The following is a 25,648-nucleotide window of genomic DNA, read 5'->3' as shown; positions in this document are numbered from 1 at the left end:
GTGCATGCCTATTCCCTATAAGATTGCAGTGTAATGCCAATGGCACCCGTGCCAGCTGCATTGACATTTCATCCCTAGTGGTTTCACATCTTGGAGCAGCGACTAACCACCCTCACTTGGTGATGTCGCTGGTGGACGCCACGGCATACACAGGAGAAACTGAAAGCTCTACGGATTAAAAATGTAGTAATTTTTCAACGGTAACAACCTTCTGGGACTTCTTATTGTCAAAAACTCAATTTTAATGTGCAAGTTGTACTTATAGAGCACCTGTCTGCAGGATCAACCAATTAAACCAGCCATACTACCTGGTAGGGGGTTGATCCTGCCAATTAAAATTATACCAGTTTAGCAAAAATCGATTGCAGGCTTCCTGAAAAATCTTTATGGAAATGAGGGCTTCGGTGCATTGAGGGGTGGGACCTAGACGCTCAATTTTCCAGTGGTTAATGCATTAAAGTCCCCATTTTTTGTTTTTTGCTCAGGAATGCCGCCACAGATTTTCACAAAACAAGTAACATTTTAATCCGTTTTAATGGTCGAATAGGGTTGAGCCTGATGACAGCTACTCTTTAACATCTTTATAATCTTTGTGCTCTAGCATCATGTTGTACTGATATTATTTTTAAAGGGGTTGTCCAGGCTTTAGTAAGAGATGGCCTATGCTCATGTTCGGCCATCACTAGCTGATCAGCAGGGGTTTGACACCCTGCACCACCGCCGTGTAGCTCTGTCAATGGAAGTTGGTTGTCATTATAGCGTTGTTCCCATTCAAGTCCACGAAAAGGCTGACAATGCTGTTTAGATTCAGCACCAATTTCTGGGCACGGAGCTACACCAGACCAGATAATTGGTGGGGATGCAGGGTGTCAGACTTCAGGGTGTCAGATCCTGAGGATGGGCCATCACTTAGTAAAAGCTGGACAATCCCTTTAACCATATTCCATGAGGCAATTGAGTTCAAGACATACAATGTTCTTTTTTTATATATTGCATTTATTTTATATATTAAAAGCTAGTAAAGAAGGGGGGGGGGGGGGGGGAAACTCCCCAAAATCGACTCCTTACAGGCCTTTGTTGCACTGTCCTACAATGCTGGCGGCTCATCAGAGAAAGTGTCCTTTATCCCAAGACGTGGGCCTTAAGCCAGATTCTGACTGAGTCTTCTAGTGTTTTGACTCCAGAAAAAAGAAACATATTGTTCCTTACGAGATCATATCATTACTTGTGAACAACAAAGGATATTGTGCAGGGCATTTCCGACTGAACAATGAAAACGTGCATCGTGCAAAAATATTAATAACCCTAACATTTTTCTGTAGTAAGCTCTTTTTGAAGGCTGAGTGTTTGTAACATTTCCGTTTTACTTATCTTGCTCCAAGAGCAATTTTATAAGCACTTTATACGGAAAAGTCATTTCTTACCATGGCCTAACATTACCTTAGAGGTCATAGATATCGAAGCAACATTTTGCAACATTTTGCATTAAGAAAATTTGCATTATTCGAAAAAGTGTCAGAACTCTGTAAAATAGTTGGTTTGGCCAACCATCTAATTTGTATGGGGCCTTCTGACTCTTCCCCAATGTTGGGACAGATAAGGATCAGGCAAGTTGGATTTCAACTGCCCGATCCTTCTGTTCTTGGTACATAAGCCTCTGCTGGGTGTCTGGCAGCAGCTTTCTCCCCTCTCCTCATTCACAACATATGCATACTCACCCAAGCCAAGCATGCATATGTATGGGAGGATGAGGCTGCAGTGGTGACCTGACCCCCTTACGTAATGTGACCAATTAACATGATGAAAGCGGGTCGGGTCACAGCTGCAGCCAGTTATTGGCTGCACCGGTGTCAAAGTAGATGTTCATAGTGGAGGAACCAAGTGAGCCAGCCGAGCCCAGGGAGCGAAAGAGCTGGGACGCAGGGAGTAAGTAAGTATGCTTCTCTTTTTTAGGTCTTGCCAAAAGGTGTCCAACCCCTTTAAGTAACCTCACCACTGCAAGGGGGTGCCCTACTTTTATAAAAATCATTTCCTGCCATCTTGCCAGAACAATTCGACCCTCAAAGGGATAACTCCAACTGGGAAGAAACCACCTTGTGATATTTTATCCCATGCACACGACCGTTGTTTTGGTCCGCATCCGAGCCGCAGTTTTCTGCGGCTTGGATGCGGACACATTCCCTTCAATGGGGCCGCAAAAGATGCGGACAGTACTCCGTGTGCTGTCCGCATCCGTTGCTCCGTTCCGTGATCCGCAAAAAAAATATAACCTGTCCTATTCTTGTCCGTTTTGCGGACAAGAATAACCAGTTATATCAATGGGTGTCCGTGCTGTTCCGCAAATCGCGGAACGCACATGGACGCCATCTGTGTTTTGAGGATCCGCAATTTGCAGACCGCAAAACAAACAGTCGTGTGCATGAGGCCTTACTGTATGTGCAGTACAATTATATCAAGTACATACAGCAGCTGTCAGTCCCGGCTAGGTAGCCTCATCCCTTTCTAAGTTTTCCCGCACTCCAGAAATTCCTATGGATAATGATTTATCTATCCATGGGCTGAAGCGTAATTTCTCCTTCCAGCCAGTCAATGAACCAAAACACAAAAGCAAGTCTACATCTAAATGGGTGAGGAAGAACAAAATTTAAATTTCAAATTGGTCAGGTCAATGTCCTGAAGTGAACCCAACAGAGATACTTTGGCAGAGCCAGAATCGGGAAGTGGACATGAAAAACTGCCATGGTGTCGCAATTGGCATAGTTCTACAAAGAGAATAATAGCAATAATTAGCAACTATCATCCTCCATACTCCGAACCTCTCGCTTCCGTCTCCGAGACTTCTCTTGATCTGCACCAGTTCTCTGGGATGTGCACTTTACCCAGTGCCCACTGCATAAGGGGATAAAACGTGTCTTTATATTTGGTATATATTTCCTTTTTGAAAGCTGTAAATAGGGTTAACAGGCCACTAGGAACCATTGCTAGAAGGGGCCACTCCACCCATTTTCCCCCGGGGGAGGTTGCTACTCCATTGAGCACATTTATCAAGCTCGCCTGTATTTAGGCGTAAAATTAGACTGGCGTTTTTTGATTCAGCTGTCAGTCTTTTGCCTAGTATTTATTAAAATCTCTCGGCAGCTGATCCACATTTTTTTCGGATTGAATGCGGACCCATTCATTTCAACGAAGCCACAAAAAATGCAGACAACACACCATGTGCTGTCTGCATCCATATGTCCATTACGCAGCCCCGCAAAAAAGATAGAACATGTCCAATACTTGGCTGTTTTGCAGACAAGAATAGGCATTGCTACAATGGTTCCGCAGAAAAACGGGTGCAACACTTACGTCACACGGATGTCATATGTATTTTTTGCGGACTGCAAAATACCGACGGTCGTGTGCACACATCCTTAGGCTACATTCACAGAACCGTATATGTGTTTTGCGGTTCGCAAAACAGTGATCCGCAAAAAAATACGGATGGCGTCCTTTTGGCATCCGTATTGCAAACGTTTTTGGTTTTTTTGCACACGGTGTGCTATCCGCATTTTTTGTGGACCCATTTAAATGAATGGGTCCTCATCCAATCCCCAAAAAATGGAACGGAAACAAAATACACTTGTGTGCATGTAGCCTAAGGCATAGTCTGTGATTTCCATCAGTGAGGGCTCATACACACGAACAAGCCGTGTTTTGCGGTCTGCAAATTGCAGATCCACAAAACACAGATGCCGCCTGTGTGCCTTCCGCAATTTGCGGAATGGTACGGGCAGCCCATTATAGAAATGCCTATTCTTGTCCACAAAACGGACAAGAATAGGACATGTTCAGTCTTTTTGGCGGAGCCACGGAATGGAGTCCTCATCCAAGCCACAAAAAAAAAGAACATGTGAATGGGTCCTCATCCAAGCCACAAAAAAATGCAACTCTGATGCGAAACCAAACCACGTTCATGTGAATGCACCCTGATTGTGAGCCAAAACCAGAAGTGGAGGCTACACAGAGATCAGGTATAAGGGAAAGATTTTCTCCCGTTCTTTGTTTTTGACGCACATCTGGTTTTGGCTAACAATAACTGATGGAAATCACTGATCAAATCACTGAAATGTGAACTAGGCCTTAGTCCTCAAGCAAACATTACACTTGGGGCTCATGCACGTGAACGTATATTCTTTCCATTTCAATGGGTCCACAAAAAAAACCGGAAGTTACTGCGTGTGGATTCCGTTTACGTATGTCCGTATTTCCGTTCCACAAAAAAAAAGAACATGTCCTATTGTCCGCATTACTGAGAAGGATAGTACTATTAGGGGCCAGCTGTTCCGTTCCGCAAAATACGTATTTTTGTGGATCCGTTTTTTGCAGACCGCAAAATAAATACGGTCGTGTGCATGAGCCCTCACTTCTGTGCTGGCTGCTTGCTGAATGGGTAGAGGGTTGCTGTACTGATATGTAATCATAAGCTTTCCCTCTTACCATATTTAGTACTTCATCCAGATTATAAATTCCTCTGTCATTAACCTACTTTGGCCGATTCTGGGGTGATATAATTCATGGATTCATTTTTCCATCGCATTATACACTGCTTGTATCTAGGGGTTACGACCACCCTGCAGCAGTGCAGCCTATGCACACTACCACAGGGAGGCCGGTGCTTTTTCCTATATTGTGCAAGCACGACCACCGCTGCTGGATTGCCCCTGGAAACGAGCAGTGTATAATGTGATTGAAAAATAAATCCAGCCAGCAAAGGAAGCAATATGGACAATCACAATACATTAGTAAGTGCCTTGTATTAACCTTATCTACATGATAAATGACATTTGCTGAAGTGACAACCCCTTTAATGTTGTAGACCAGGGATCAGCAACCTTTGGCATTCCAGATGCTGTGAAACTACCACTCCCATCATTAACTTACTCTGCTGTTCTTGAAACTCCCATAGAAGTGAAAGAAGGATTCTGGGAGTTGTAGTTTCAGAACAGCTGGAGTGCTGACGGTTGCTGATCCCTGTTGTAAACTGTTCTATAGTTATCACTGGAAAAAGTGCCCGGAGCTGCCAGAGTATGAAGTGTTGGTCTTTATGTGTGTTTGGGTGCCCAGGAGGTCAATCCATTATTTTTTTTTAATTTTTTTTAACCCCAGGCCTGTTTTCGCCTTCCTACCCAGGCCATTTTTTGAAAATCTGACGTGTGACTTTATGTGGTAATAACTTTAAAACGCTTTTACTTATCCAGGCCATTCTGAGATTGTTTTCTTGTCACATATCGTACTTCATGACACTGGTGAAATGGAGTCAAAAAAATTATTTTTTATTTATAAAAAAATACCATATTTAGCAAAAATTTAGAAAAATTAGCAAATTTCTCTACTTTTATAATAGATAGTAATACCTCCAAAAATAGTAATTACTTTACATTTCCCATATGTCTACTTCATGTTTGGATCATTTTAAAAAATGACATTTTATATTTTTGGAACGTTAGAAGGCTTAGAAGTTTAGAAGCAAATCTTAACATTTTTAACTATTTCCAAAACCCAAATTTTTTAGGATCAGTTCAGTTATGAAGTCACTTTCTGGGGCTTACATATTATAAATCACCCCATTTTAGAAACTACACCCCTCAAGGTATTCAAAACTGATTTTACAAACGTTGTTAACTCTTTAGGTGTTCCACAAGAGTGAATGGCAAATGGAGATGAAATTTCAGAATTTCACTTTTTTGGAAGATTTTTCATTTGAATCCATTTGTTCCATGAGCAAAGCAAGGGTTAACAGCCAAACAAAACTCAAAATCTATTACCCTGAATCTGGGGTTTACAGAAACACCCCATGTGCGCTCAAAAACTGATGTATGGGCGCACAGCAGGCTTCATAGTGAAAGCATCATATGGCTTTTGGAGAGCGGATTTAGCTGGAATGGTAATTGGGAGCTATGTTGCATGTGAAGACACTCTGAGGTGGCCCTACAGTGGAAACCCCCAAAAAGTCACCCCATTCTGGAAACTACACCCCTCAAGGAATATTTCAAGGTGTGTAGTGAGCACTTTGACCCATCGGGCGTTTCACAGAATTAGGAAACACTTGGCTGTGAAAATGAAAAATTACAATTTTTTTCCATAAAAAGTTGCTTTACACCCACATTTTTCACTTTCACAAGGGGTAACAGGACAAAATGCATCCCACATTTTGTTCCCCACTTCCCCCCATTTTTCGCCAACACCCAATATGTGCTCATAAAATGATGTATGGGTGCATGGCAGGGTCCAAAAGGGAAGTAGCGCCATAGGGCTTTTGGAGGACAGATTTTGCAGGATTGACTTTTGGGAGCTATGTCGCATATAAAGACACCCTGAGGTACCCCTACAGTGGAAATCCCCAAAAATTTACCCCATTCTGGAAACTTCAGGAAATATTTCAAGATGTGTAGTGAGAACTTTGTCCTCAAAGGTAAAACATGGAATTGGCTGTGAAAATAAAACTAAAAATTTTTTTTTTAAGAAAAATTGAATTTAGCCCCAAATTTTTCCCTTTTAAAAGGGGTAACTGGAGAAAATGTACCCCCTAATTTATTGCCCATTTTCTCCTGATTACAGCAATACCCAATTTGTGCTTGTATACTGCTATATGGGCGTACCACAGGGGTCAGAAGGAAAGGAGCACCAAATGGCTTCTGGAAGGCAGATTTCACAGGAATAATTCACAGGCGCCATCTTGCAATTGAACACACCCTGAGGTAACCCTAGAGTGGAAACCCCAAAAATGTGACCCCAATTTGGAAACACCCCTCAATGAATATTTCAAGGTGTGTAGTGAGCACTTTGACCCATCGAGCATTTCACAGAATTAGGAAACGCTTGGCTGTGAAAAAGAGAAATTACTATTTTTTTCCTAAAAAAAGTTGCTTTACATCCACATTTTTAAATTTCACTAGGGGGTAACAGGACAAAATTCACCCCACATTTTGTTCCCCATTTCCCCCCCGAATACGCCAACACCCAATATGTGCTCATAAAACGATGTATGGGTGCATGGCAGGGTCCAAAAGGGACTTGGCACCATAAGGCTTTTGGAGGACAGATTTTGCAGGATTGGCTTTTGGGAACTGTCGCTATACAAAGACACCCTGAGGTACCTCTAGAGTGGAAATCCCCAAAAAGTGACCCCATTCCGGAAACTACACCCCTCAAGGAATATTTCAAGGTGTGTAGTGAGCACTTAGACCCATCGGGCGTTTCACAGAATTAGGAAACGCTTGGCTGTGAAAAAAAAAAGACAATTTTTTTCCAGATAAAGTAGCTTTACACCCATATTTCTCACTTTCACAAGGGGTAGCAGGACAAAATGCACCCCACATTTTGTTCCCCATTTCCCCCCTGAATACGCCAACACCCAATATGTGTTCATACAGTAAAATGATGTATGAACGCATGGCAGAGTTCTAGAGTCAAACAGCTAAATATGGATTTTGCTGACCTGAATTGGCCGACGGATTTTAGCTGCCATGTCACATTTAAAAAAAATTCCAGAGGTCCCCAGAAATGAAAAATCCCCAAAAGTGACCCCATTTCGGAAAGGGCACCCCCGTACGAACATTTTAAGTGGTGGAAAGGGTAATTTTTACCAAACGGGTATCTCACAGAATGCAGAATTACTTGAGACAAGCATTTCATAGCACACAATTTGTAAAAATTACTAGCAGACCCCAATTTTTCACTTTCACAAGGGGTTAAAGGAGAAAATGCACCCCAGTATGTGCTCGTAGCCTGCTGTATTGGCGCACAGCAGGCCGCTACAGGCAAAGTACAATTTGCAGGCCTGAATTGGCAGACATGGATTTTAGCTGCCATGTCGCATTTAAAACATTTCCAGAGGTCCCCAGAAATGAAAAACCCCAAGAAGTGACCCCATTTTGGAAATAGCACCCCTGTACGGACATTTTAAGTGGTGGAAAGGGTACTTTTTTACTAAACAGGTGTCTCACAGAAAAGATTATGTAGTGGTTGTTGGAAAGTGGGTATGCAAGTGAGGTGGACTAAATCAGAGATATGGAAATATTACAGGGAGCATAAAGGATGAAATAAAAAATCCATGGATGAGTGGTAGGTTCCGAAGCATTCTTTCATGCAGAGGCCAGGTTTATCAGGGCAGGTGTCGCACTGATAAATGGTGTCGTTTCGTATTCCCCTTTTGTAACAAACCCAACATCTTTTTTGGGTCTTTCCCCTTTTTACTATTTGTAGGACTTTACCAGGGAAATGTTGTCCTGGTACAACACGGGCACCATGACCTCCTGAAGTACTCTGGCCCTCCCCTTCCTGACTTTGGAAAATTAGGGCCTTGATTACTGCCTCTTGGAACTGAAGGAAAGTTCCTGTCTGGCCTGCAGTTCTATGTAAAATGTATGCATTGTACACTTCCATCTGTACAATGTATACAGCCAGCTTTTTGTACCACTCCTTAGTTTTACGCATGGCACTGTAGGGCTTCAGAACTTGATCGGACAGATCAACCCCTCCCATGTGCCTTTTGTAATTAAGGATGCAGTCAGGCTTGTTGACAGGGGTAGTGGTACCTCGCACTTGGGCAGGAGAACTCGTGTTTGTGTGAATGGTGGTTAGTACAAGGACATCCCTCTTGTCCTTGTACCTAACCGCCAGGATGTTCTCATGGCAGAGAGCCTTACTGTCACCTTTTCGGAGTAGTTGCCCTACCAGGGATCTAGGGCGCCCTCTGATTTTTTTCGCACTGTGCCGCAAGCCACAGTACCTCAGGCTTTTAGGGACATGAATAGGGGTATGCTGGTATAATAGTTATCTACATAGAGGTGATAACCATTATCCAGCAGTGGGTGCAGTAAGTCCCACACCATCTTGCCAGTAACTCCTAGGACGGGGGGGGGGGGGGGGGGGGGGGGGGGGGGGGGGGGGGGCGCATTCAGGGGGTTGTATCTGGGAATCTTTCCCCTCATAAACCTGGAACCTGTAGGTGTACCCAGAGGTACTCTCGCACAGCTTGTAAAAAAAAAAATCCGTACCGTGCCCGCTTGCTGGGCAGGTACTGGCGAAATTTAACCCTTCCTTTGGCGGCATTTGCACCTGTTGTGGCTATTTTGAGTTTTAAGACAAATTCTGAAGTATTCTAGCTCTTGCGCCTAACTTCCGTTCTATTTATGTAGGTGCGCCTTATTTTGCGCCAGATCTTTTTGTAAAAACAGTCTAATTTCTACACCACCCCAGGGCTGGCATACTTTTCTGTCTCTGTTTTGAGTGGTAAGTTGCTCTACAATTGGCCTACTTTCATGGAGACGTGTGCAAAAATTTGGCTCCCTTGCACCACATTTTCATGCGCATAGTATGTAGACCAGTTTTAGTGAATTTGAATCTGTCTTTCAAGAAAACTACCACTAGAGGTCAGACTTAGGCCAAAAAAAGAAAAACAGATTTAGGCTAGGGCTACACGACGAGATTTGTCGCGCGACAATTTTTTTTAATAATAGTCTATAGTAATGCACTGCGATCCATTCTAAATAGATTTTTCTGCGACTGTCGAGTCAGTCGCATGTCGTAGTGCGATACCATAGACTATCATTGCAAAAAATTGTCGCGCGACATTGGTGCAACAAAATGTCGAGCAACAAATGTTGCAGTTTAATTGTCGCGCAACACGTCATGTAGCCCTAGCCTTATTAAGGGATAATAAACGAGGCGCAAATTGAAGACCGACTGCCAATTTGCTTTCTTTTTTTTTTTGTGCAAAAAAAGGCAAACTGGCACACTAAATGTGCCCCAGAGTGTTCAAATGCTGGTGGTTCTCTGCTCCGTGGACAAACTGCTGTGAGTAACACAACTGCCGTCTTGTTTGGGGCGCTGTGCAGTTGGCTTAGCTCTCGCTAGTTTGTAGACCTGTGTATAGTGGTCAGACGGCAAGGATTTTATTTTGTATCGTTCATGTTTTGCTCAATCTGCCTGAAAAGCAAATAAAACACACAGCACATTTAACCCCTTCCCGCCCAGGGCCGTACATGTACAGCACAGGGCAGGTTTTTAAAAATGACTCCAGCTCGCGAGCGCAGCAAACGCCATAGCCGCCGGATGCCTGCTGTTTTTTAATGCAGATTGGACACGAAACAAAATACGATCATGTGCTTGAGGCCTAAAGTTGTTCTCCACATTGGACAATCCCTACTTGTTAGGCCACGTTCACATTTCCGTTTCTGTTTGACGTCCGTGAAAAAAAATCTGTCCATTTTTCGTCTATGAAGGATCCATGTTTGGTTTATGTGTCCGTTTTTTGCACTCCGTGTTCATCTGTATTCCACCGACACTGCTTGGCTGAAAATACATTTTTAGAGCATCTTTCTTCTATCAGTGGTCAGTGAACACGGATGCCATCCATGTTGTGTCAGTGGTTTTTCACAGACCCATAGAATTCAATAGGGATGTTTGGTCGGCATCATGGACCAAAGTAGTGCATGTCTCCGTGATTTTTGAATTATTTTTTTCAATGTCCATGGTCAGTAAAAAAAATACCAATGTGTGAGCAAACAGAAAACGGAAATATGAAGGAGGCCCTAGAAGTTTCCCTTGACAATAAGTTGATCACAAACTGTCCCAGTGCTGGGACCTTCAGAGATCCTCGGTGTAGTAAGCTGCCAGTAAGTGAGAAGCTCTTTGTAGCCACTCTCATTTCTGGCCAAGTGGTGAGGATCCTGAATAGAAGGCCCCTCAGTAGCATTTCAGACTTCTCTAATAAAGTATATTGAAGTGGATAGCTCTGTTGTCGGTGAGTTATTTTTTGCGTAATTACTATGTATACAGCATCTCTCCACACCCACTATGTCCGTAATGCGGCCAATAATAGGACATGTTCTATTTTTTATACGGAAACAGAATGCACACCGAGTAACTTCAGTTTTTTGGGGGGTTTTTTGCGGACCCATTGAAATGAATAGTTCCGCATACGATACGCAAAAAAAGTGGAACGGACACAAAGAAATACGTTCGTGTACATGAGGCCTCAGGGTGTGTATTCTGTGACTATAAAGGGTGGGTGAAATCTTGCCCTGTAACTAGCTCATATGGATTTGGTTGGCCACACATGCTTTATAAGTATAATGACAGGGACAGAGGCAGCTAACATTACATGGTTGAAACGTATGATGTGGACAAATCTCAAGCTATAACTAAGATGTGGAATGGGTTTCCATGCTAGTTAACTTTTCACGTAACCATCTGCAGATGGTTATCAAAGGCTTAAGAATATGTTGAAATGCTTATTGTGCAACCTTTGGGTTAATGAGCGTTGTATAGCGAATGTAATCTGACTGACCACATCTGCTGAATTCACAGAACTGGATGATCACCCCATGACATAGATCTACACTAGGGTGGCATGTTAGGGCAAGCATTCTTAGTGTTTCTACCCAAACTCCTCCGTTATCCTATCAGAAAACTTAAAGAGTTTTTTTCTTTTTCCCTTGTTTTCAAAAATGATTTTCATCTATTGGTAGCCACTAAAGTTCCTATAGGAGTTAAATCCTGTTTGCCTAGGCCCCAGATTGGCAAATAGATTTTCACTATTGAGTGGCGTTAGTCTTCAGAGGCTCATGCGCATGACTGTAGTTTTGGTTAGCATCCAATCCGCATTTATTGTGGATCGGAATGAGAGTCATTTATCTCAATGGAGCTGCTAAAGATGGGTGTGCTGTCCGCATCCATAAGTCCACTCCATGGACCTGCAAAGGAATAGAACATGTCCTATTCTTGTCCATTTTGTGGACAAGGAAAGGACATTCCTTCAGGATTAAAAAAACATGGCTGCATGTACTCGGCCAGGATCTGTGGTTTGCAGATCCGCGATTTGGGGACCGCAAAGCACTTACTGTCATAAGGAACTTTCACACTTTGCATTATGTTCTTTCCAAAGATTTCACATCCTAGGGCAGCCGTGGCCGGGGTTTCAACAATACCCCTATGCTACAACCTTGTGGACAGAAAATTATATACTACTTGTGTACTGTACATAGAAGTGAATGAGCCCCATTATGATGCTGGATTTGACCACCCAGGCCAGAGGGCCTGGTGTTTGCCCTTTCATACCTTTTTGTTACCCTTGTCCAATTCCTCACACCCTTGCTTGCTAACAATGCAGTTGCTCTCAAGGTCCTAGTCTTGCACAGTTTATTGCCACCCAGTAACATAGGGGATGAGATTAACCTGGGCTGGGCCTCGTCTCTGAAAGAGACTCATATTAACTTCATGTTGTGTCTCTATATAGTATGTACATCCTTAATGTATACAGTTATCTGGTCTCTGCGCTGTGCACCGGCCCGCAGGGGGAGTCATGGGGTGAAGAGGAAGGGTGTGGTGGTTGAGGCATTGACCGTGGTTATAGTCATCACAATGGTTGATCCTACACCACCTCTCCCTCACGGCGCGTGGGCAGTGAATGATGGGCACAACCGTTCTTCCCCTCAGGGCACACAGTATATTTATGAGAATCTCCTGCCTGGTGGTGGCTGGGGTGCCCTTGATGCTAGGCTGACTTGTAATAGGGTGCAACGCAGGAGAACAAAGGAAGGTCCAGGGGTTGAACTTGGAGACCAATGAACAGGCGGTATTAATTGTAAGAAATAAAGTTGCTCTTTAATGAATATATGATGGAGGTTGCAGTACAAATACAAGCAGTAGCAGAGTTCTGAGCTGTATCACAGAGTAGGCTTTTCCAAAGGCTTTATATAGGAGGTGGCTGTAATAATGGTCCTCCCTGAGTCTGTCTCTCTCTATGGATGCTAGCAATCTTCTCAAATGACCACGGGGTGCAAGTCCTTTTCCCATATATTTTCAATGCACAATCTTTGGGGTGCAGTCCTAGATTGAATGGCCAGGCCGTTTCAGAAGCATGGTGGGCACCAGAAGCAATTAACCCTAACTACATGCAGCAAAGTCCAAAGCCATAAGCGTGATTTACCTTTGCTGTCTGTCTAAACATGGCCTTTAGGCTGGGTTCACACTTGAGCGTTTTACAGCGCGTTCAAACGCGCTGTAAAACGCTCAACACATGAAAACCAATGCTTCCCTATGGCCCTGGTTCTCACTGAGCGTTTTACAGCGCGTTTGAACGCGCTGAAAAACGCCCTACGCTCAAAAAAGTTCTTGAGCTTCTTTGGGGCGTTTTGTCGCGCGTTTGCAGCCATAGGACACTGCTGTTAATCACACAAACGCGCGTAGTACGCGCGTTGACTATGGACAAAAACGCACGACAAAAACGCGCGACACAAACGCGCGTTAGACGCGCATATCAAATACGCACAGGTCTGAACCCAGCCTTATGGTCTTCAACCTTCTACAGTAATTCAATGCTTCCTTCTCTCAGAGGTTAATCCTTAGTAAAGTTGAATTTGGTAGACGCTGAAGACCTGAGAGGATGTCACATGCTCCGCCCACAGTAATTGATGTATGATATGTAATGAAAGCGCTAATGTTGTGAGTAGTATCTGCCACTTATGCCTTTTATTATTGGGAACAAGAAGACGACTGATCCTCTGTTAAATTTACGACTGACCTGATCATTTGTCAATTTCTACTGGCTTTTGGATATTTTTGGCATTTACACATTTCATCCAGTGTCCTCACATTTCTCGCAATGTGTCAAGTTAAAATGTAATTTATTTTTTTATTATGTTTCAGGTGGCAGAACAATGGCAGTGTCGGTGTACCTTCTTTTACTTGTCCTACCATTTGTGTTGTCATCTTCAAAGTCACAGAACCCTGGTTGCAGAATACGCATCACTTCCAAAGGTCTACAGTTCGGTGAGTAGAAATCAACAGCAGCAGAATAACCATTTAGAATATAACTAGAGGGTATACATTTTTGGCCCAGGGTGTCCTTATAACTATCACAGGTAATGCAAGTTTTATGGAGGACCTATTGAAAATTAGATATCTGAATAGATGCGTATTAAACCATAATACCGATGAAGCAGACACTGTGATCGGAATGACTTTCACTGCTATTACGCTTAATGATCCCAGTAGCTATCATTCTACATTGAAAGTTTCTTTGCATTATGGAGGAGATTTCTGAAGGCGGTATTTCATGGGCCATGAGAAATTTGGCCCATTTGTCCTGTTTTGGAGTCAGACAATGAAATCTACAGCTGCTATGAGCAGGTTTCAATTTGCACCATAAATTGCACCATTTTTTTCCCTAAAGTATATAAATTTCAGACTGCCCTTCTTATTCCTGTCCATTTTTATCTCCACTTTTCGAAATTGTCGAGGGGCAAGAAAAGTTGCAGATATTAGTGCAAATGGCATGCACCATAATTTGCCACGTTTCTGTGGCATAAAAATGGTGCAGATCACTTAATACCTTCCCACCAATGTTTTTAAAATGTATTCCCAGGAGAGAACAAGTTTTTTTATTTTTTTATATATATATATTTATTTATTTTTTTGTGAGGGAGCTTGCACATTGCATTAAAAAAAAGGATTTTATATCTACAGTCGTGGCCAAAAATTTTGAGAATGACAAAAATATTAACTTTTTCACAAAGTTTGCTGCTAAACTGCTTTTAGATCTTTGTTTCAGTTGTTTCTGTGATGTAGTGAAATATAATTACACGCACTTCAAACGTTTCAAAGGCTTTTATCGACAATTACATGACATTTATGCAAAGAGTCAGTATTTGCAGTGTTGGCCCTTCTTTTTCAGGACCTCTGCAATTCGACTGGGCATGCTCTCAATCAACTTCTGGGCCAATTCCTGACTGATAGCAACCCATTCTTTCATAATCACTTCTTGGAGTTTGTCAGAATTAGTGGGTTTTTGTTTGTCCACCCGTCTTTTGAGGATTGACCACAAGTTCTGAATGGGATTAAGATCTGGGAAGTTTCCAGGCCATGGACCCAAAATGTCAACGTTTTGGTCCCCGAGCCACTTAGTTATAACTTTTGCCTTATGGCACGGTGCTCCATCGTGCTGGAAAATGCATTGTTCTTCACCAAACTGTTGTTGGATTGTTGGAAGAAGTTGCTGTTGGAGGGTGTTTTGGTACCATTCTTTATTCATGGCTGTGTTTTTGGGCAAAATTGTGAGTGAGCCCACTCCCTTGGATGAGAAGCAACCCCACACATGAATGGTCTCAGGATGCTTTACTGTTGGCATGACACAGGACTGATGGTAGCGCTCACCTTTTCTTCTCCGGACAAGCCTTTTTCCAGATGCCCCAAACAATCGGAAAGAGGCTTCATCGGAGAATATGACTTTGCCCCAGTCCTCAGCAGTCCATTCACCATACTTTCTGCAGAAGATCAATCTGTCCCTGATGGGTTTTTTTGGAGAGAAGTGGCTTCTTTGCTGCCCTTATTGACACCAGGCCATCTTCCAAAAGTCTTCGCCTCACTGTGCGTGCAGATGCGCTCACACCTGCCTGCTGCCATTCCTGAGCAAGCTCTGCACTGGTGGCACTCCGATCCCGCAGCTGAATCCTCTTTAAGAGACGATCCTGGCGCTTGCTGGACTTTCTTGGATGCCCTGAAGCCTTCTTAACAAGAATTGAACCTCTTTCCTTGAAGTTCTTGATGATTCTATAAATTGTTGATTGTGGTGCAATCTAGTAGCCACAATATCCTTGCCTGTGAAGCCATTTTTATGCAACGCAATGATGGCTGCACGCGTTTCTTTGCAGGTCACCATGGTTAACAATGGAAGAACAATGATTTCAAGCATCACCCTCCTTTTAACATGTCAAGTCTGCCATTTTAACCCAATCAGCCTGACATAATGATCTCCAGCCTTGTGCTCGTCAACATTCTCACCTGAGTTAGCAAGACGATTACTGAAATGATCTCAGCAGGTCCCTTAATGACAGCAATGAAATGCAGTGGAATTTTTTTTTTTGGGATTAAGTTAATTTTCATGGCAAAGAAGGACTATGCAATTCATCTGATCACTCTTCATAACATTCTGGAATATATGCAAATTGCTATTATAAAAACTTAAGCAGCAACCTTTCCAATTTCCAATATTTATGTAATTCTCAAAACTTTTGGCCATGACTGTATATTGTTTTTTTTTTTTTTTTTTTTTCTAACAGCAGCGTTAGTGCTAATTTAAGATGCATTTTTTTTATTTTTTATTACAGGATGCTCCAGGTGTGAATTTTTTTAATCTAATTTACCATAAATTTCTGTATAGGGAAAAAAAACATTAAAAGCTTGTTGCATGGTGTCACGTACCGGGAATCAGCCCACCGCGTCACTTGATAAGGGTTGCCCAAGCCCTTCTGGCCAATTCAACTCACGCCCTCACAGGCTGTTACGCCCTGCACCAGGCCGTAATTCGAGCATAGTGGATCTCCCACTTTGTGACACACAAATATCCCAGGGATTCAATTTTTATGTCTTCCCTCAAGGGACAGGCCCGACTCAGCCCCTCTGGGCTGGGCTTCATTACCCATGCAGCTGGCCCCCCTGGCTATCTAGGGAACAGGTATGAAAATATCCAAAAGATATATTTTTCAAGTTGCCCTGGTGAAGATACAGGCCTCCGACCTTCTTCATTAGTCATATCTCACCGTTCCGAGTCCTAGCATATCAAACGCGACACGGTCAGGATGCTCGGAAGGTGAGATCCTTCTTTTAAGAAGATGAAGGCGAGTTGATACGCCATGTCTGGTGTCCATGCAATGCCCCCATCATACCAGAGGTGATGAGCTGGATTCTGAGGACATCTGCCCCCTCCTGAACAAGTTATGAAGGATTACAAATTATTGTTCATTCTCTGGTTAGGAGGCCCCCTGCTGACAAAAGGTGCCAGAGAGTCTGCAGTCCCCTGTTCTGAAATGTGACCAGCAAACGGGTCCATCCTCGTTAGCAGCTCTGTGCTAACTACATATGTTTCATCCCAACTAAAGGCTTTCCTACATGACTTGGCAGTGGAAGCCTCTAGGAGAAGTTGCCCGAGACAAATTCCTCTCTCCCTGCTGAATGGAGTTCTGTATTACTGTACTGCTTTATAATGTCCTAGGAAAACAGTTTGGAAAAATAATTTTCATATATGTGTATTTATGTGAACATGTTAGGCCTCGTTTACACTTCAATTTTTCACTGACGTGTGCTGCACGCATTTTCTGCGGATAGCACACATACCCATTGATTTTAATATGTTTTGTCCGTTTTTTTTGCCCTCCGTGTGTCATCCATATTCCACAGACACTGCTAGGCTGAAATTTAGTTTCCAGAGCATCTCCTATCGGCGATCAGTGAAAAACGGACCAAACTGTGTTGTCAGTGATTTTTCACTGACCCAACGACTTCAATGGGCATGTTTGGTCGACATCACGGTCAGTTAAAAAACTACAGATGTGTACCGACACATTAAAAACAATGGGTACTCATGCTGTTCAGGGAAAATGCAGACAGCACACGTCAGTAAAAAACGGAAATGTGAACGAGGCCTTAGGTTAGCCTGACCTCTAAACGCATACAATAATCACGCATGTAGCATAGATACAGTATGGGTTTCGTCTTGTACTGTGTGGCGACTGAATAAACATTTCTTTCAATTTAGTGAAACATGAGGGGCTGAAGTTTGTGGAACAGGAGCTGGAGAATATCACTATTCCAGATCTGAATGGCACTGAGGGGAGGTTCAGCTACAGTATTAACAAGTGAGTACTCCTAGTGTCCATCTCGAATTGAATATGATCTTGTATATCTAATACGTAAGTCAATGGACATTTTCCATTTTCTGGTCTGTAAATATTTTTTATACAATGAGGGGCGGACTGGAAACTTAAAGTGGCCCTGGAGAAAATTAAAAGTAGCCCCATGTTGTACGTGGGTTCGAATTGACAGAAAGTGGGCCAACACAAGTAGGTGGGAACAACAGAAGTAGGCGGGGCAGCAATACCGTAGTGCAGCACAAAGTTCCGCCCCTGCAGAACCTAATACCACAGCACATTCTGCCTCAACAGAATCAAATCTCACAGTGCTGCACATAATACAGTATTCAACTATATCACCATTCTGAGGATGGCAATACCGTTGAATTCAGTAGGGCACCTGCGGCTGCTAAGATGCATAAGTACCTGATGCTCCTAGCACTAATTAATGATGAGAACATCAGATCTTTATGTACCCACATGGTGGACATGAGGAAGGCTCGGGCACCCCCCGGGTATCGGCTCACCTGGAAATTTCCATGTACGGTCTATAGCCAGTCTGCCCCATGTATATAATTATCGCCTTCTCATGTCAGAACCTGTGATGAATGGCACTATACAGACGCCGCTTATCTCTTCTTGTAGTCTGTCACAGTGTAGATTTGCAGAAAAGGGTTTCTTTTGTGCCTGCCACCGATACAGCAATCTTAAAGAAAGCTCTCCTGTAATGATGTGCTATTCAGAGCTTTCAAGTGAGCGGAGCGGGCTCAGACAGGAGCCCAATCCGCTCAGCTAAGCCCTGGTATAGCACATTGGTAAGTGCTGTGCCAGGATTTAGATAACATCAGGAGGCACAGGCATAAACAGCAATTTCTACAGCACTAGTTGCGGCCCCCTTTCCACCAGTACAGTGGAATCCATACACCGCTGACATGTACACAAATGTACTGATTCTAAAGCGCTTAGGCAGCTGAACTTTGGCTCTCCTATTTTTTTTTGTAAAAAGGCTAAATCGATTAATAGAGTATAGTTGCAACATTTTGAAATAAAGTTGTTCAAAAGTTTAGTGACCCTTTAAAATCTGTGATACTGCTGAGTAAGTGCTATGGTACAGAATGCAAGCTATCGAAATCTCCTTCCAGAGCTGTCACATTCCCAAGTGGACCCTGTTCTTCTCAGCTCATTGGCCATCTACAATGTTGTCCTGTGACAAATCTTGAAACTTAGACATTGACTAGTAGATATTGTACTTTTACATGGTCCAACCTGTGGCTCTCCAGATGTTCTAAAACTACAATTCCCACCATGCCCTGCTGTAGGCAGTCTGGGAGTTGTAGTTTTGCAACAGCTAGAGAGCTGCAGGTTGGCCATCCCTGCAGTATTGTTTTTTAGCATGGTAGCAATGACTAGCTACAGTGGTGGGGGACTCTAAGTATTGAGGCTTGCTATGTCAATAGTCACTGTCTCACTTGATGCGTTCTCTCATCCGCAGTGTACATGTCACACACTTACAGCTATCACAGTCTGAATTGAGGTTCCAACCAAACAGACAACTGGTGTTAGACATTAACAATGCGTCAATCAGCCTCAATTTCCAGAGAAAACTTCTCTACTGGCTTTTGTGAGTATCTTCCCCATGTTTGTATTCCTTATGTTACATAGGAACCAGTCTCCAATATGGTCTAGTAATAACCCTAATAACCGACTGGTGGTGTGTTGTACTCTTCAGCTATGACGTGGGGAAGATCAATGCCTCAGCTGAGGGAGTACACATTAAAACTGACCTGGATCTTGCCAGAGATTCAACAGGACGTTTGAAGATTTCCAATATGACGTGTAATGCATCCATCAGCAGAATGCAGGCTGGATTTAGTGGTACACTCAAGTAAGTGGAATACTACCACATAAAGTGCCCAGAAATTATCTATCAAGACTATTTTTCAGGAAGACTGTAGATTCAACACATGTTGTGTATGTTTTTTTCAGACATAAGCACCATATGGACATCACAGATTGAAGGTCACTTGCTTTGGACCTTCTTCTGTAAACCAGAGTGAAGAGCTGCTGATAGAGTACTAATGGACCTGAACGGTCCATGCATTACATGGCTGACCATTCATTTGACTGATCAGCATATAATACTCCCATTTCCCACACAATGGGATGTTCTGAAGCTGATCGGCAGCGATCAGATGATCTCCAGGCTGGTTTCCATTAAAATTGAAATGTTTTGCTGAGACAACCTATTTAAATCACTCAGGGGACCTGTATGCCCTATATCTCTGATGGCTAACCTCCGGGACCCCAGCTGTGGTAAAACTACAACTCCTAAGATGCACACTTGCTTGGCTGTTCTCAGTACTCCACAGAAATGAATGAAGCATCCTGGGAGTTGTAGTTTCACCACAGCTCACTGTGCCTATATCCTCAAACATATTGGCTAAAGTAAAATAAAAAATACTGCATGTTACCTTCTGATCACAGATTTCCCTCATATTGTTAAAAACTGCAATGTTAAAGAGGACCTTTCATGGGTCCAGACATTAGGAAATAACTAGCAGGTTATGTAGGGCATAGTGCAGGGATGTAATATCGCTTACTAGTTTGTCTGGGTGCCCCTCCGTTCGCCCGCTGTGGCCCTGTTCACTTCTCCCGCCTGGTATGCTAATGAATAGCATCGGTACAGGGAGGAGGGCACTGCCCTGTTTCTCAATGGGCGTCTCCTTCTCCCTGGCTGTAGCGCTGTCCAATCACAACGGAGAGCGTCACAGCCAGGGGGAAGGAGACACCCACAGAGAAACAGGGCAGTCTACTCCTCCCTGTACAGATGCTATTCATTAGCATACTAGGTGGGAAAAGTGAACGGGGGGCACAGCGGGCGAATGGAGCGGCGCCCAGACAAACTAGTAAGCGATCTTGCATCCCTGCACTCAGGGGCGTAGCTAGAAATGACTGGGCCCCATAGCAAAAAAAATTTATGGCCCCCCCCCCCAGATCTCCCACCCCCACATACCTCTCGGACCTCGCCGCCACATCCGCAGCTCCTCATGCACTTGAGACGGTTACGGGTAGGACTGAGAACAGATAGTTGGTCACTGGCAACGCATTTGTGCCAGTGTAGGAAATGTATGAATCTAAATGTCTGTGTATTAAAGAAGATTGTTAAATTGTACAGGGGTCTGTAAAACAAGAAGGTGAAAGAACATATCGTGGGGTGTATGTGTATTAGACAGAAGGTAGGGATATGTATCTTGTCTAGTTTGGGTATTAGGGAGAGTAAGGGGTATATATCTAGTGCTGATACACGTGTAGGTGAAGAGCCGCTCTGACATAATTCGTCTCTTTCATATTATAAGCTCCCCTTATATATAATTTACTTACAGTTCTGAAGACTCAGGGGTGCTGGCAGGCTTTGCCTCAGGGGTGCTGGCTGGATTGGCCGGGCAGAAGGAGTGTGGGAGACTGTGAGGCCTTTTTTCTCCAAGCTGCTCCGGAAAAAAATTATTTTTCATTACACCTCAGGTCAGACCCCCAATGTTAATCAGACCTCAGCTAACAGCCCCAATAAGACCCTCAATGTTAATAAGACCCCAATAAGACCTCAGATCACACCTCAGCTCAGACCCCAATATGAATGACCCCCAATCAGACCTCAGATAAGAGCCCCATGCCTCTCACCAGCCCCCAGTGCCTCTCACCAGCCCCCAGTGCCTCTCACCAGCCCCCAGTACCCTCTCCATCAGCCCCCAGTACCCTCTCCATCAGCCCCCAGTGCCTCTCACCAGCGCCCAGTACCCTCTCCAACAGCCCCCAGTGCGCCCTCCCCAGTATTAAAATCATTGGTGGGCAGTGCACCCCCCCTCGGTATTAAAATCATTGGTGGGCAGTGCACCCTCCCCCCCCCTCCCCTGTATTAAAATCATTGGTGGGCAATGCGCCCCCCCCCCTGTAATAAAATCATTGGTGGGCAGTGCGCCCCCACATCATTGGTGGCAGCGGCAATTCTGATCGGAGTCCCAGCAGTGTACGGCTGGGGCTCCGATCGGTTACCATGGCAGCCAGGACGCTACTGAAGTCCTGTCTGCCATGGCCAGTTACTCTGCAGCATACTTACATGCGCTGTGGCCGCCGGGCGCTCTTTCTTGTAACTCACAGGTCTGTGTGGCGCATTGCTTATGCTTATAGCAATGCGCCTCACAGACCTGTGACGAGTTACAAGAAGGAGGAGCGCCTGGCGGTCACAGAGCATGTAAGTATGCTGCAGAGTAACTGGCCATGGCAGACAGGACTTCAGTAGTGTCCTGGCTGCCATGGTAACCGATCAGAGCCCCAGCATTACACTGCTGGGACTCCGATCGGAACTGCCGCTGCCACCAATGAAGGGGGGGGGGGTCCATATCGCACCGCCACTCGCCACTTGAATTATTTTTTTTTTTTTTAATCCTCAGCCGGCAGCTTGGGGCCCCATAGCCATTGCTATGGCTGCTATGGCGATCCCTATGCCACACTATGCCCTACATAACCTGCTAGTTATTTCCTAATGCCTAAACCCATAAAAAGTCCTCTTTAAATGCCTCAGGCATAGAACGCCCATAGAGAATATAAAGTAGGTAAGCTGTAAGACTTTTTGGTTGGGAGACCAATATAGTAATTGTAATGGCCACCATAAATTGATCAGCATTGTTCTTCTAATCACATTTACCATCCTACCAAAAATTGAACTTTCACACTCCTAACCACTGATGGTTACGAGGGTTGTTTTGAGCTGTATTAACACTTTTCGACCAATCCAGTTATTTTACACAGCATTTCTTTTGGTCTCACCTGCTATGGTTTCTTCTATTTTAGGAGGGTGTACGACTTTCTTGGTTCTTTCATAACAACAGGAATGAAATTTCTAATTAACCAACAGGTAGGTACAAGTGCTGCTTGTAATCGCCACCAAACTTTGAGAACTGACAGGGGTGTAGCTAGATGCTTATGGGGTAAGCGAGCACTCACACTATGGCATCAACTATATATGTTTATTATTATAGGTATAAAATATAAGATATAAAAAAGGACTGCAATTGATCAGCCAAAATCCTAGACTAGTAGCATATATACAGGAAACCGCAGTATAAATTAGTGACAGCAATATGTTATTACAATGATAGCAGCATATAGAAATTGTCTGGATAGAGTCAATAGTGATCGGTAGGATGATAAAAATATAAAAATAGGTGATATAAAAATAATGGGTAGAAGAGAACAATGAAATCAAAAAATGTGTCTAACAAAAATACATAAAGTGTATGACTCTCTATGGCGGCGCTATATTGATATCATCTTCATCTGGAAACAGGGAAAATCACAGTTGGAAAAAAAAAAAAAATAATAATTGAATATTAACGACAAGGGTCTGATTTTTACCTCAAATATTAAAGATCAGACGGAATATCTAGATTTATTGATTAAAATACAGGATAATAAATACCATTGTAGCACATTTCAGAAACCTACGGCGACAAACAATGTTATCCTGTTTTCTAGCTGTCACCTTCCTAGGTGGCTGATCAATATTCCCACGGGACAGTTCCGTAGAATCAGACGCAACTGTACAGATGACCGTCAATTTGAGGAGGAGGCAACTAAAATGAAATCCTACTTTGTTGATAAGAATTATCCTATAGAGCCGATAGATGAGGCCTTAGACACTGAGAAATTTGGAAAGAAAATCGTTCTTTAATGATAGACAGCAAGTGAGATCACAGAATGAATTTTCAAATATTAGGTTTATCCTCCCCTTCAATGACAATTACAAGAAACTACAGAGAATAATTAAGTCCCATTGGCCACATCTCTTAAGTGACAAGATAATAGGTCACCTCCTACCACATGTACCGAAGATTACCTTTACAAAAGCCCCCAATTTGGGTTTGAAGATGGCTCCGTCAGTCCCAAATAAGATTAAAAAAAGACAGCACGTTAAGCACTTTCATGAATATGAAAGAATTTTATAAATGTGGAAGATGTATAGGATGTAAATTGAATAACCTACCACGCAAAATTTTAGAGGTTCACTCAACTCAAAATTCATACACATGGGAAACTAAAGATTGTATCTCCTGTAACTCATTGGGAGTTATATATCTAATCCAATGCCCATGTAACCGCCAATATATAGGCCGTACCAAGCGAACCCTTAAAACAAGAATTAATGAACATATATCTAATATCAAAAAAGGTTATGACAAACATTCCTTATCGAAGCACTATAAAGAGGTGCATAACAGCAATCCATGGGATATAAAATTTATGGCGTTAGAAAAGGTCAATCAACATTGGAGAGGAGGTAACTTCATTAAAAAAATGTCTGGAGCAGAATCTAGACAGATATACGAATTCGGATCCCTATTACCATTCGGACTGAATTCTGAATTGGAACTGTTTGGTTTTCTCTAAGGTCAATGCCCCATCCCCGATGGTGAGTCGCATGTCTGGCCGTCTATCGGCACTGTGACTCTCCCTCTGGTTTGGGACCTTTTCCTACTTTCACGAATAGGGTACAACAAAGTCCATTTTTTTCCAGATATCTAGTCAAATCACCTATATTAATTTTAGATTGTCTATTTTATATTGTTTATCCTTTTTTAACTACATCTTAGCAATATTTTATATCATGTTAGTTGTATACCGATTATATGGTATCTGTGTGGTTCTAAACTTCAGATCGAATTTTTATTACATACAGTCATGTACCGCAGTGTGATCTATGGATTACACAAAAAAACGCATCTAAAAGAAAAAAAACCGCAACAAAATTGCATTAAAGCGAAAGTTTGTAATTACAATCCAATCTTGGATTTTAATCCAGTGACCACAGTTTATGGAGGACCTTAAAGGATTTAAAAGAAGGAGGTTTGAAGTTCTAGGTATGACCACTGAGGAAGGGATGTGGAATCATCTCAAAACGCGTCTGATATATTGGAGACTTCGACAAATACCTCCGTTATAAAGAACTCTATATGCATGGCAATGCAATTTTAAAGTTCATACCATCCGAATATTGAATTCATTTGTTCCAACTATTATCACTCATTACTAAAGCGATTACGCTTACCAAGCGGAAGTCTCACCTGAAGTATCGCGATACCTGGTGCGATCGACGGAGGACACAAGGAGTGAGGCGTCGTGGCGTCTTCAGCTCGCCTCCCCGGACACCCCACCAACAGCCCCTTCTGATATAACTAACAGGAGGTAAGAGTGATTTTATCGTTTGGCTCAATATCTGAGACAATTGGAACATTTAGATGAAGGTGCTGTGTCTATGATACATTCTTCACACAAGCGCATTGTTAAGTAAGACGGCACAGATCTCTTGTATCTATTACCACTGCGATATTCCACTACCAGCTACATTTGGAATACACTGGATGAATTGCTACATTGAATACCTATATGAACTTATATAAGCATATTGTGAAACGAGGAGTTACAGGTTTTATATACCCAACACTCATTGGGACGATTTGTTATCAGCGGTTGTATCTATTAGATACGGAAGGAAGCAAAACCCAGCATCTATTGGCGTATAGCTAATTATCCAGAGCCCTAAGTTCGACACACACAATTTTTTGCTCTATTATTTTTGGAGCGTCTCACCTATTGCACGTTATCAGAAGATTCTGGATATTAATGACCAAGAGTCATACACTTTATGTATTTTTGTTGGACACCTCACAATTTTTTGATTTCATTGTAGTCTTCTACACATTATTTTTATATCACCTATTTTTATATTTTTATGATCCTACCGTTCACCATTGACTCTCTCCAGACAATTTCTATATGCTGCTATCATTGTAATATCATATTGCTGCTACTAATTTATACTGCGGTTTCCTGTATATATACTGCTACTATTCTAGGATTTTGGCTGATCAATTGCAGTCCTTTTTTATATCTTATATTTTATATTTTATACCTATAAT

The 25,648-nt window shown here is 42.9% G+C and overlaps 1 protein-coding gene across 2 annotated transcripts in view; it reads left to right on the top strand.

Annotated features, from left to right (window-relative positions):
* The window catches only part of LOC121004620 (phospholipid transfer protein), a 62,370-nt gene that overhangs the window by 19,988 nt on the left and 16,734 nt on the right, over positions 1–25,648 (top strand). Inside the window, exons 1-6 of one of the 2 annotated variants that reach the window (XM_040436851.1) lie at positions 8,137–8,141; positions 13,696–13,818; positions 17,582–17,681; positions 19,168–19,296; positions 19,405–19,560; positions 22,524–22,587. In XM_040436851.1, coding sequence (XP_040292785.1) covers positions 13,707–13,818; positions 17,582–17,681; positions 19,168–19,296; positions 19,405–19,560; positions 22,524–22,587 — 561 coding nt within the window. In that variant the 5' untranslated portion in view covers positions 8,137–8,141; positions 13,696–13,706. Of the gene's footprint in view, positions 1–8,136; positions 8,142–13,695; positions 13,819–17,581; positions 17,682–19,167; positions 19,297–19,404; positions 19,561–22,523; positions 22,588–25,648 lie in introns of those variants that run through there. The other variant, XM_040436850.1, reaches the window with a different exon arrangement.

This window comes from Bufo bufo, chromosome 6 (genome assembly GCF_905171765.1).
Source record: "Bufo bufo chromosome 6, aBufBuf1.1, whole genome shotgun sequence".
Classification (NCBI taxonomy): Eukaryota; Metazoa; Chordata; class Amphibia; order Anura; family Bufonidae; genus Bufo; species Bufo bufo.
The sequence above is the reverse complement of the archived record's forward strand: the minus strand, read 5'-3'. Positions and strand labels throughout refer to the sequence as shown.